Source organism: Notamacropus eugenii, chromosome 3 (assembly GCF_028372415.1).
Source record: "Notamacropus eugenii isolate mMacEug1 chromosome 3, mMacEug1.pri_v2, whole genome shotgun sequence".
Taxonomy (NCBI): domain Eukaryota; kingdom Metazoa; phylum Chordata; class Mammalia; order Diprotodontia; family Macropodidae; genus Notamacropus; species Notamacropus eugenii.
In genome coordinates this window covers 232,545,819-232,558,850 of record NC_092874.1, presented here as the reverse complement: position 1 = coordinate 232,558,850, position 13,032 = coordinate 232,545,819, and the positions used below count along the sequence as shown (strand labels likewise).

At 45.4% G+C, this 13,032-nt stretch overlaps 1 protein-coding gene across 2 annotated transcripts in view; it reads right to left on the bottom strand.

The window, feature by feature from the left end:
• The window catches only part of LRP1 (LDL receptor related protein 1), a 107,494-nt gene that overhangs the window by 78,076 nt on the left and 16,386 nt on the right, over positions 1–13,032 (bottom strand). For both annotated transcript variants that reach the window (XM_072655117.1, XM_072655118.1), the window contains 2 exons: positions 11,165–11,293; positions 9,909–10,172 (listed from right to left, as the gene is read on the bottom strand). In XM_072655117.1, coding sequence (XP_072511218.1) covers positions 9,909–10,172; positions 11,165–11,293 — 393 coding nt within the window. The remainder of the gene's footprint in view (positions 1–9,908; positions 10,173–11,164; positions 11,294–13,032) is intronic.

Sequence of the window (13,032 nt, the reverse complement as noted above, 5' to 3'; positions counted from 1 at the left end):
AGACAGAGGGGTTGCCCGCCCATAGGAACTTGGGGGTGTGGACCAGAAGGGACAAGAACATGGTTCCCTAGGAATTTGGCTGAGCTCTGACACTGACTCACAGTCACAGGACTTGGGCTGGTAGAGGAAGGAGGAATGTGTGGAGGTGGGGTGGGGGAGAAACAGCTGGAGATGGGGCTAAGGAGAGAGCAAACTCCAGGCCAGTTCTAAATTACCCTTCTTAGGGAACCCCTGCCCCTCTACCCAAGAAGAAATACAAAGTAGACGAAGCCAAAGTCTATGAGATGGGTAAATGGGAAGTCTAGCTGAGGAAATTTTAACCATTTTTTTTTATTGTTTCTTGGATCCCTCTGGCAGTCTGGGAAAACTTATGCACCTCTTCTCAGGATTATGTTTTTAAGAGCATAAAATAAAAGATGGAAGTTTTCAAAGGAACTCAATTATATTGAAATGCAGCTATCAAAATATTTACTTTTTTTTTTTAAAGTTCTTAGTTCCCAGGCTAAAAATTCCTAATCTACCCAATTCTCCCTAAATGCTAACTATTTAGACTCTGCCCCTCTCTTTCGAGAATCGCTATAGTTCCCAATCCAGGAGGGCTCTGCCTTTTAACTTAATATTATCCCTGATCCCTGACAAGACCACGAGCATTGGGAGATCAGACTTTTCCAAAGGGTTCAGGTCCTGAGGGGTTCAGGTAAATTATATTATATTATATTATATATATTATATATATTATATTATATTATATTCTCCCCCCAAAAGAATGCTTGTACAAGTTAAAAAGGACAAAATATATCCTTAAAATCCAAATGTAGCTTGGTATATGGGGAAGATGGATGTATCATCACACCTCTTGCCTTCAGTGAGTATCAAGAGGAATATAGTAGGGCACTGGGTGGGCAAAAGAGAAGGGTCTATTAGTTATGGACTATTTATATAAATATAGACTCAGAATGTTAGGGGTTTTTTGGTAGTAATAGGGAGAAGTGCCCTCTGATTACCCCTTCCCTTCAAAACTTAATAATAAGTAACATTTATAAAACACTTTAAGGTTTATGAAGCACTTTACATATGTTAATCTCATCTTAGCCATACAACAACCCTGGGAGAGAAGTGCTATTATTATCTGTATTTTACAGAAGAGGCAACTGAGTCTGAGAGAGTCTAAATGACTTGCCCAGGATCCCATATCTAGCATGTATGACTGAGGACAAATTCAAACTTAGGACTTCCTGACTTCCAGTCTGGCATGACCCATCACAAGAGGAAAAACTTGTTTCAGAGAACTAGAAGGACCCACCCCCCATCCCCCATTCCAGATTTTTGGACTCCTTTCCTTTTGGTACCTTGACCCTCTCTATACCATAAAATCTAAAAATGTGAAAGCTCTCTCCTTATCTCCTCCTCAACCCTAAATTAGTGATGGAAAGACAGAGATGGAGAGAGGAGGGGAGGTTCCTCGATCTACTCCATTTGACTCCTCCCACCCCTCCAGAGCAGGCCTAGGGAGGAAATGATTGGAGCTGGGGTCTCCAGCCCCACAGTCCCTTTCAGTATTTGCACAATTAAAGCTGAAACTTTGTCTGTAAGGCCCTTTGTTAACAACAATCCATAGCGATACTTTCTCTTTCTCTCAAATTCTATGTTCCTTTCCTCAGAAAAGCCCAAGGAACACTGGAAGGGGAATTCCCGTGTATTCCCCTTTCCTTTACTAGTTTCCAACTATATTTAGCTCTTTGCAGTGGCGGCATGTGTGTATGTATGCGTGCTCATGAGCATATGTAGATATGATCTCAGGGTCTTCACCTGTGGCTGAGGGAAAAATGGACCACAAAGCCCCAAGTATCCCCCAAACCTAGAGATGATGCTTGTAAACCCTGATGGAATTGATATTCCTCTCTTTTCCACCAAGGTCCTCATCTCTCCACATTTATTCTAGCAGGAGATGCCTCTTCTCCCCTCTCTAGGGCATCAATCTCCCAACCTCTGCCAGATCCCAAAGAAGCAGAGAGTTGGAGAGTTCAGAATTTGAGAATATTAGAGCAGCCTTTGAGGGAGGATCTCACTAATATGGGGTAGCGAGTCTGGTGATCAAGGGGTATGAGAAGCAGAGGCCACAGTGGAGTGATGATATAAGGGACTTTCAGTTCCAGGCCTCAAAATAAGCTTGGGTTTTGCGTTTGTCATTTTTGGGTGCCACCCTTCCCTCCCTCCTCATCAGAGGACCATCCAACATTCCCCTCCCCCTCCAGATTTCTGTAGCTTCTCAGATGTTCAACATCTACTTCCCCAAATGACTGTTCCTTTCCAAAAAGCACCCATTCCTCCCCTTTCCAAGGTAGAAGCCTATCCCACATATTAGAGCTCGGGTTTAGCTCTAGGAGCTCGATGTCAACCCCCCCCCCCCCCAAAAGAGTCCTTCCTAGGACAGAGATTTTATCCCATCTAGGAGAGCTCTCTCCCTCAATGGAATAGAGAAAAATTAAGCCCCACCCACTCAGGCGGCAGTTTCCTCATCTGTAAAGTTATCTTTGATGACCTCTAAGATCCCTTCCAATTCTACGATCATCACATTAGGGGGTCACAACCCCTGGCAGTCAGAGTGTCTGTGGGATGAGCATCTGATGATGTTGATCACCATCCTGGTCCATCTGGTTGGTGGGAATGATGTTTGGATGTTAGGATTCTGTTTTCTTCTCCTTTAGACCCTGGAGTCCTCTTTCTCTAGCCTTTATTGTTTCAACTTTAGCCCTGGAGGGGTTAGGGTGGGGGAAACTCTCCCATAAGACTGGTGAGACAGGAAGAGATCACTCAGCCAGACAACCTAGAAACTTTGTTTTGATTTCACCCTGGATGTAAGTTCTGGAAGACATGAGAAGGAAGCAGAGGGGTTATATGGAGAGCACCTTGCAGAACAAACTAAGAAGAGATTTTGTAGGATTATGGTTTGCCTATGCACACAGGGATAGAACTGGTTAGTTCTGGTGGTGGTGGTGGTGGTGGTGGTGATGGTGTGTGTGTGTCTATGTGTGTATGTATATGTGTATATATGTATGTGTGTCTGTGTATATGTGTGTGTGTGGCAGGGAGGGGGAGGGGTGGACAGAGATATCCTTAGCTCTCTTTACCAGAAAACCCAGACACAGCTCCCTCACCACTCACTTCCCCTCAGCTCACTTCTCCTTCCAAGTTGGTCCTTCTAGAATGTAATGTCCATTTCTGGTACCTTCCCCCTGCCTTGTGGATCTGATGAATATCTCATGTTTTCTCTGCTTTCTCAGTGTCAGAGATGACCTAGTCCCCTCTTGCTAAATTTTGCCTTGGAATTTCCTTTATTATTGGGAAAGCCACTCTACCTTCTAATCATAACCATCCCTCTTGCTCCAGTTTGAAAATGGGGGACAGGGGGCAGGGCAGAGAGAGGCAACTTTATGGAGACAGCAGGGGAGTCAAGGGCCAGGAGCTGGATCCGTGCCAGGGAGACAGGGCCAGCCCTGACTGGGCCAACGAGAGAAAGTAAGCACAAGAGCTGCTAAATTATTATAGGAAATTCAGAGTCAACAGGGAGAGTTAGAGCAAAACACCGACTCCAGGAAACGGAGACCGAGGCCAAGGGAGCAGAGCACCCCTCCAGCACATTCACTGGCTGCTCCCTGGGGACTCCTGGAAGTTTCTAGAATGCAGAGCCGATGGGGGTGGAGGTTGGGGAGCCCCTTGAGAAGAAACTCAGGGAGAGCAGCTCACTATCTGCTGGGCAGGGCAGAGGGGGCGCCAGGCTAGGGACTGGTAACATCACTGGCTAGGGTGGCTGCTTTTCTCTAAGTCCCCCTCCTCCCAAAATCCGTATCCATTTCCTGTTGTGATTTTAAAATATGAAAACAAAGAGAGAGAGAGAGAGAGAGAGAGACAGACAGACAGACAGACAGAGAGAGAGACAGAGAGAGAGAGAGACAGAGAGAGAGAGAGAGAGAGAGAGAGAGAGAGACAGAGAGAGAGACAGAGAGAGAGACAGAGAGAGAGACAGAGAGGAAAAAGAGTTAAGGGGCCCACCAGCTGGACCTGGGGACCCATTTCACAATCCAGCAGACTACAGCCTTGGGGGAGGGGGCTATTCTCACCCCCACCCCCACCCCTGGCCAACCCAAGCCACCAGCAGAGGGCCTCATTCCCCACCACATACATGACTGGGTCCAGTTCTATCCCCAAACTGCAAATTGCCAAGTCATTTTAGCTAATCCCTGCCCCTTTCCAGGACTCTGGCTCCAACCCCAGGGACTCAAAACACACACACAAAAGGACCATGGAGATGCTAAATACCAGCCACCCCCTTCTCCTTTCCAAGTCCAGCCTCAGACTCCTAGCGTCCACCCTCACTCCCTCCTGCTGTCTACCCTCATCCCCTCCTGCTGCAGTATAAGCTCATTTTGTGGCCACAGGAAAGATTAAACCTAGAGGGGATGCAAGGCAAAGCAGCTTTGACCAGGAAATTCAGGGACAAATGGGGGAGGAAGGATTGAGCTTTGATTTTAACACCAAATGTTGCCAACTATCCCCTCCTCCTTAGCAAATGGTCCTCATTGACAGCCGGGTAAAGAGTCAGGGCTGTGTCTGGTAGGACTTGAAGGAGGATTATGGTGCTAAATCCGGTAAGGCAGAGGTGGGGGGGCAGGCCGCTCCTTGGATGTAGAGGCTTTTCCAGAACAACACCTTGAATGGTATCATGGCCTGGTGAATACAGGGTTGGCCTTGGAATCAAGAAAACATGGATCTGAATCTCATCTCAAATACAAGCTGTGTGACCTTGAGCAAACCATCTTAAGCCTTTCTGGGTCTCAGTTTTTCTTATCTATAAAATGGGAGGGGGGGAGTTTAGGTTTAATGACCTCTAGGTCCTCTCCCAAATGTACATGGAGTATTTAATCATTGCATCCCCAGTGTTTTGCATGCTTTAGAAATATTTATTAACTTTAAATGGAAGACTGAGTGTCTGGGACTGAAATATTGATCACACATGCAATTCAGCAGGGGGCGGGTAGATAGATACAGTGATTTCCAGATTTGACAACCTGTGGTTTCATTGTTCTACAAAATCTTGTTGAACAAAATCTCTCTCTCCCAGTCAAAAACTGCCATTTGAGACTTTTCAGAAATCTAGCCCCAGCAAAAACAGAAGGGGGCACTTCACGTCAGGGGTTCACAGATTGAGAGGGAGGATTAAACTCCCAAGGAAATCAAACTTCCCCAAAGAACCAATAAAAGAGATAAATGTGCCAACATGAGTTGAGGGGTACTGATAGATCTCAGTCCTCCAACTAGGGTGGAAACTATTCTCTTTGAAGGCACACAGGCCTTAGAAGACAGGGATTGAGCAGAGTTGCAAAAACAGAAGGAAGAGGAAGAAATCTTAGAATTTCTCTGAGATTAGGAAAGAGTAAAGGGCCTACTTTCATTCTCCTGCCTTCCGTCCCCCCATCTCCACACCCCCCCAAGTCCTCTGTGCTATAGTTCTGCTTCACACATCAAGAGCTCTGAAGAGCTCTGCAAAGTCAGAACCCGAAGAAGGGGCTACTTTTTCACTCAGGTGACTTGAGTGTTTACATGCACCAAACCAGACACATGGACCCCATCTATAGCACCACTCCCCGCCCCCAAGGAAACACAGGCAGTAGGGGAAAATATTAACTCCTTGTCTGCTTTCTCTACATTTCTGGGGTATTTTAACTTTTCTTCCATAGCGTTTCCCTTAGGACCCACTGGAGGCAGGGAATCAGTGACATGTTACCCTCTCCTTCCCCTTATTTATAGAAAAGGGGGCACGACAGGGTGAAGCAGTTAGAGAGCTAGTGGTTACAGAGCTAGCAACTCCCCAGGGCTCCCTGTCTCTTGTGAAATCTCAGACAGATCTCTTGGACGTGTAGTCCCCCTCTGGCTTCCTCAAATCCGGAGGGTACAGGAAGATACAAGCCCCATCAGTACACAAACACCCTATCCTGGCTCAAGGGACCATTTGAGCAAAAACCCCAGCTGTTGCAAAGGGTGGTTGGGGGTGGGGAAGAGTTGTCCAATTTCCTCTTTATTTATATATTGAATTACACTCCCTGTCGTCCCCCTCCCAAAGAAGGTGAAAGGACGGGATTGTGTTTCCTCACCTCAGCCACCAAAGGCTAAACTGGAAAGCAGCAAGCATTTCTTGGAAAGAAGGATGAATTTGGGGGGAGGGAGTTTGATAGAGGTAGAGACAGGGGACATTGGCAGAGGGGCCATAATTAGCCTCCACAGTGAGAAGCAAACAACCATTCTGGAGGCAAGAGGCAGACACTCAGGCGGCATTGGGATGTATGTTTATGTGACAGAGAGGTGTGTGCCCGGGGCAGGTAAATGGGGCAGGAGGAGACTCTGTGCCCATGCAGCCACTCTTTGAGAGGACCTGGGGAAGATTTCTGTAACCTAGTTTGATTGTCCCCAAACACACCTCTTCATCCAACCCCTGGAACCTTCACGTTCCTTCTACTTTCCTGGACTCTGCACCCAAATGGGGCCCTAATGAAATAATGAGTAGGCAGGATCTGTTTGCCAAATGAGGTGGGGCTGGTTAAGGCTGTTTCCGGTTTCTCAGGAGGCAGGGAAGAGGACAGGACCGAGCCAGGGTAACCTCCCCCTTCTCATGGGGGCACCCACCCTTCCCTTAGGGCTGGGGAGGGAACTACAGGAGCTGAGTTTGCCCAGACCCGCCTAAATGAGGCCCAAGAAGTCTGGGTGGGGAGTGGGGTGGGGGGAATGAAACCCTTGGGGATTGAGAGCCCCATATCTCCTCCCTTTCTCCCCAGTGATACCATCTGGAAGAAGACAGCTTTAGTGCCTCCCAAATCCAAGGTATACAGGAAGATTCACACCTTAGGGCTACTTGCTCCTCAGGGTCAAGGAGTCCCTTTGGAGGGTTTATCTCCCTAACCAATGGGCCCCCGGATGAGTAGTGTCTTCTGGGGTATGCAAACAGAGTCTCAGGAAAGGATCAGAGCCAAGTGACCAGGTCTGAGTAGGCACCCTTCCTAGAGAGGTCTAAGAGGCAGAGAGATAGAGACTTTGTCTTAAGAGCACTCCTTTTAGTTTCTATTCTGTTTCGGGTTGTTCCTGAGCTAATTAATTCAAGATGCATCATTTTGGATACTTCTAGCTCCATAAAGGTCATCCTATCCTTCCGCTTGCTTCTTGGTCTCAATTCATCAGTTTGGAGGTCTCTTCAAGAAAGCAGATGGCAAAACCATGCTTATCTTGGGAAGTCTCCTCTCAGACCCCATTCATACCTTCTCCCTATGCTCCCTTCCTCTTTTTCTCTGCTCAGTAGGAATAGGGAATTTAGTCTCTGAAAGATCTGGGGGGATCTGCCACTTCTCTGACTCATAAACAAAAGCCCCCAAGTCTTCTTATACCAAGTGCGTTGGGTCAAGGTGCTGTGGGTCATGTTTTGTATGAAAGCACCCCAGGTCAATCAATAACCAAGCCTTGATTCTTGTTTCAAGATGGTGGATTATTTTTAAGAAAAACATTATTTTCAAACACAAAACTGCTTCAAGGAAGGGTCTGTATCTAGCACTGACCCCTTCCTCTGCTGCTCCTTCTTAGACAAGTTCTCCCAAAGTTGTGCAAACCAGCCTAACCCTGCCCAAGCCAGCCCAGACTCAGTGCCCCGGAGCCCTCCCCTACAATGATAATGCATGGGAAAGGGAAGATCCGGGACATCTTAAAGAAAGGACCTCATAAAGCACTAGCACAAAAGGAGTCATCACTTTCCCTTTCCTTAGTTCCCTACTGCAACATATTTCTCCCACAACCATAACATCCTCAAACCCACTCTACCCTGCTGGGAAGCCTTGAGGTCAGCTCATTCCTCTTCTCCATTTCTGAATCCCAAGGGCCTTGGGGATGGAAATGTCAATCTGTCACATGCCCTGTCTTTGTGTCCCCAGTCTGAAATAGTTGGCAAAGATTCCTGACAACCCAGGTTCAAAACCTGGCTTTTTCAAATGTAAAGTAAGACGACTCGAGTATATCCGTGGTTCTTAACTTTTTGTGTGTCACTGGCACCTTTGAAACTGGTGAAACTTTCTCTGAAACATTTTTAGATGCATAAAATAAAATACAAGGGATTACAAAGGAAACCAATTATAGTGAAATAGTTATCTAAAAAATAATTATAGACCATTAGATGGTCTCTAATGTTCCTTCTAGTTCCAAGCACTATGATCCCGGTATTATCCAAGAAAGATGTCCTTGTTTGATCCCCTCTGGGTCTCTGTGATCATAGGGAAATCCTCTCTGAGGGCTAGCAGCCTTCTCTACCTTCCTTGGGTCTTTTAAAACTTATTTCTTGTAATTTTCACGGGCATAGAGATCTACTGATGAGGAAATTCCTTCTGCCAGCTAGCATCTGCTCTTCAGTTGGCATGCCTAGAGGAGTACCCAGGGCAATGAAAGTAAAGTGACTGGCCAGGGTCACTCACCTATTATGTAGCAGAGTCAAGGTTGGAACCTAGGTTTCCCTAACTTGAAGGTCAGCTTTGTATTCCCTCAGCTCTTTAGAGGGTTGGGATATATTCTCAACTTCATCTTCTACAGATGCTTTCTTAGGTCTCCTCTCAGTCTTTTCTTGGAATTTCCCTACCTTCTGTAACCCCTTCCTACAATGGGCTAAGTGGTATCCTATAAGTGTACAGCCTATGGCATCCATAGCCCTAGGCATACACAGAACTATTATCTCATTCAATCCCCTGTCCCCATCCAAGACAGATAACAAGTAAGTTGTCCTGTTCAAATTCGTGACTTTGAGTCAGGCAGATATAATTCAAACCATAATCCTATATCCATATAAGAGGAGCCATTCCATTCAGAGACACCTCACTTCTAGCACAAGCAAAGAGAAGCCATTCCATCTATCCTCTTGTCTGTAAACCACACAGGAATTAGCTTTTATGATCCCCCATTGACACACCAGACAGAAGTCACTCCTTCCAATTCTATGCTTTCATATCAAACATAAATCATCCCATCCATCCTCCACTGTCTTTATATTAGACTAAGGAGTCATCCCATCCAATCCCCTGCCTCCACATCAAATACATGTCATCCCATCTATCCTCCCTTGTCTCCATACCAGACAGGAATCATCTCACCCATCCTCCGCTGTCCCCATACCACACAGGAGTCATCCTATCCATCTTCCACTGATCCCATATCAGGCAGAAATCATCCCATTCATCCTCCTTTTCCTCCATACCAGACAGCAATCATCCTATCCATCCTTCCTTGTCTCCATACCATCCATCTATCCCTCACTCTTCCCTTACTAGATGGGAATCATCCCATACATCCTTCCTTGTCTCTGTACTAGAAAGGAAAAATGCTATCCAATCCCCTGCATCCATATCAAATACAGTCTCCATGCTGGACAGTGGTGACACCACCCAAACCCCTCCCCCACCCATATCTACATCAAAGAGTCATCCCATTCATTCTCAGTCTCCATACTTGATAGGAATCACAGACCTCCATATCAAAGATGAATCATACCCATTCTATTTTGTCTCCATGACAGACAAGAGTCTTTCTATCCAGTCTCCTGACAGCAAACTGGACAGGAAGACCACTATTCATCCCCTTGTCTTATCACCAGACAGGAATCATCCCATCCAATCCTTACTTCCATATCCAACATGAATTACCCCATCCATCCTCAAGTTTCCATGCTTGGATAAGATATGAGTCATCACATTTGTTCTCTCAACAAATCCTAAGGAATCATTCTGTTCATCCTCTTGCTTCTGCACAAACTAGGCAGTTCTCGCCTTCCCTATGACTGAATTTCTACTGCGATGCAATCTGGGTTACTTTATTGGATGGTGACTCACGGTGTAGACTGAGAGAAATGTTGATCGAATATTCCTCCACAAAGCCCTTGAGGCCGGGCATTCGGGCACACTTCAGCAGGGTCTGGGCAGCACTGTCCCCTACGTGCACCCAGCACACAGTTTCATTGGCGTAACTGAAGTCCATCGCTGTAGTCTGGCGGGTGCCTGTGGGTGTAACAGTGGGCACTGGCACCCCACTCAGATACGTGGCCAAGATATTCTGGGAGTTGGCGATCAGTAACACAGCAGGGCGGTCTACTGGCTCTGGGAAAGAGGAAGAAAAGAGAGTCATGAAGGACCCATACCATCTCTGAGCTAAGGAGGGTCAGGAAAAAGAAGCATTTAGCTTTGGGGGAAAGGGGAGAGAGAAATATGACCCAAGATTCTTGGATGCGACAATTATATGTTTCTTGAAGATGTCAGTTAACACTGGAAAGTATAAAGTATTATACACACACACACACACACACACACACACACACACACACACACAGTTCTGGGGAGAGGAAAAAGAGAAAGAGACCTGTCCATACACATCAGCTCTGGTATAAAGGAAAGCGGACCCCTCCCACCAGATCTACAGAAGAGGAAAGAGAAATATGCCTTCCCCTTTACATACATATGCATTTAGCAGCTGTCTGAGAAAAGAAGGGACAGAAAGAAGCAATTTTCCTTCTCCATCTCTGCATTCCCCCATCACTACATGCATACATACACACACATATCCCACATGCACACATATCACATACACACCACACACACATACACATATACACTCCAGCTCTGGGAAAAGGAAAATTAGGGTCAGAAAGGGACCTTGTACTCCCCCTGAGCACAGACAAGTGTAAAGGGAGACACTCCCTCAATACACACACACACACACACACACACACACACACCAGCTTATGGATAAAAGAGGATCAGTGGGAGGGAGTCCGTCCTTCCTCCTCTTCTTTCCTCTGAGGAAGGTTAGGTCCCTTCTGACACAAAGGCACACACAAACAAATATACATTCAACACACTCATACACACACACAACAAGAAAAGGTGAATAAGAAATAGGATTAGGGAAAAGGACCCTCCCACCTGCACCCCCACATAAATAGTACCTATGAGAAAAGGAGGAAAGGACAGAAGAAAGCCCCATGGCTACCACCACACCATCTCTAGGGACATAAGACCAAGAAGAACAGTAGTAAACAAGGCAGACGATTATGGGACTTGGTGTCCAGATTGGTCTTTCTGTACAAACATACCATTCTTGGCCTTGCAGGAGCGATTGTCAGGTTGTAGCAGGTAACCCTCCACACAGCTACAGGTAAAGGCTCCATCGGTGTTGGTGCATACCTGACTGCATGTGCCATACACCGAACACTCATCAAAGTCTTTGGGGGAAAAACAACATAGTTAGATCCACCTATCACCAACCTCCATCTACTCCTACACCCTGGCCCTGAAACCTAGAGATCCCCATGAAGGGCATTACTTTTCTTCCCCTCCTCGATGAAACTTCCTTAAACCCTGAACTGAAGGAAATTCCGTCTCTCTTTCCTCTCCAAGCACATCTTTTTACTACTCTTCCAACAATTCAGCCCATTAAATATTCATTAAGCGTTTACTCAGATAGGCAGAACACTGTAGGAGGCAAAAGGGAGAGATAAAACTTATGCAAGATGGAGTGTCTGCCCTCATGGAGTTGGCAGCTGAGTAGGGGGATGTGTAGCACAGAATGTAAATGCCTACAATTTACTCTGCTGAACACTTACTGCTCCTCTTGGATTTTAGTGGCATTGCTTTTTCTGGGGTCTTCTCCTACCAGCCTGACCATTCCTTCTCAGTCTCTCATCATGCCCCTTAATAGTGAGTGTAATCCCAAGTTCTGTCCTGAGCCCTCTTCTCTCTCTGTCAGTGACCTCATCAGCTCCCAGGAGCTCCCCTCTCATTTCTATGCAGTTGACTCCCCAAATCTACAGTCAGCTCAAGTTTTTCCTTTTAAACGTCAGTCCCACATCAGCAGCTGCCTAAGGAACATTTTGAACTGGCTGTCCCATAGGCATCTCAAACTCAAAATGTCCAAAACCAAAATAATCATCTTTTCCCCAACCACTACTCATCCTGAACTTTTCTGCCTTCCAGATTTATAACTTTGAAATATTCTCTTTCTCCTTCACCTCATCTTGTCAATTTTACCTTCACATCACCTTACACAGCCTTCTCTTCTTCGCTTCCTTCTCTCTACTCATTTGCTCATCATCTAAAGTCAAGTTCCCATACTCTTTTGATTGGACTTTTACAAGGACTTCCAAACCGATATCTCTATTTCAAATTATCTCCTCTTTCCAGAGTGATATGCCCCCAACCCATATCTTACCATTTAACTCTTCTGCTCCATAAAATGGTTGCCTATAATCTCCAGATCAAATACAAACTTCTCTGGCATTTAAAACCTTTTACAAACTGACTACAACCTAGTATTTGTAGTTGTAGACTATAACTTTCTAGACTTTATATATGTATATACACTCACGTGTGTGTACGTATGTATATACACATGTGTGTATATGTATATATACATTATATGTATATCCTCCTCTCTTCCCCCACAAAAACTTCCATCCAGTCAAACTAGTCTTCTTTTCCTTCAAACACAAGACTGTATCTCCCATCACTATGCCTTTGTATAGGCTATCCCTCACGTTTGCAATGTACTCTCTCATTTCTGCCTTTTAAAGATGACTGATTTCCTTAAAATGCAGCTTAGAAGCCATCTTCTCTATGCAGATTTTCCTGAATTCTCCTAACTGCTGGTGGCTTGTTAAGAGATTTACCTCGTATTTATTTTATATCTAGAAATGTAATCCTAGTTTCCATAGCCTCTCTTATCAAGACTTTGGATATTGGTACTGAATCTTTGAGAAGGAATGGAATCTTGGGGATAGAGTTCAACCATAATGGCTTGAAGAGACTGTGTGAAGACAGAATAAGTACTAAATGAACTTCTTTCCAAAGACACTGAGTTAATTGTAAAGGAGAGTCTGAGGAGACATTTTGAGAGAATTAAATTTAAATGTTTTGGTGGAGAAGACATCCTAAGAAAAGCCTTTAATTACTATTCTGGGAGTAT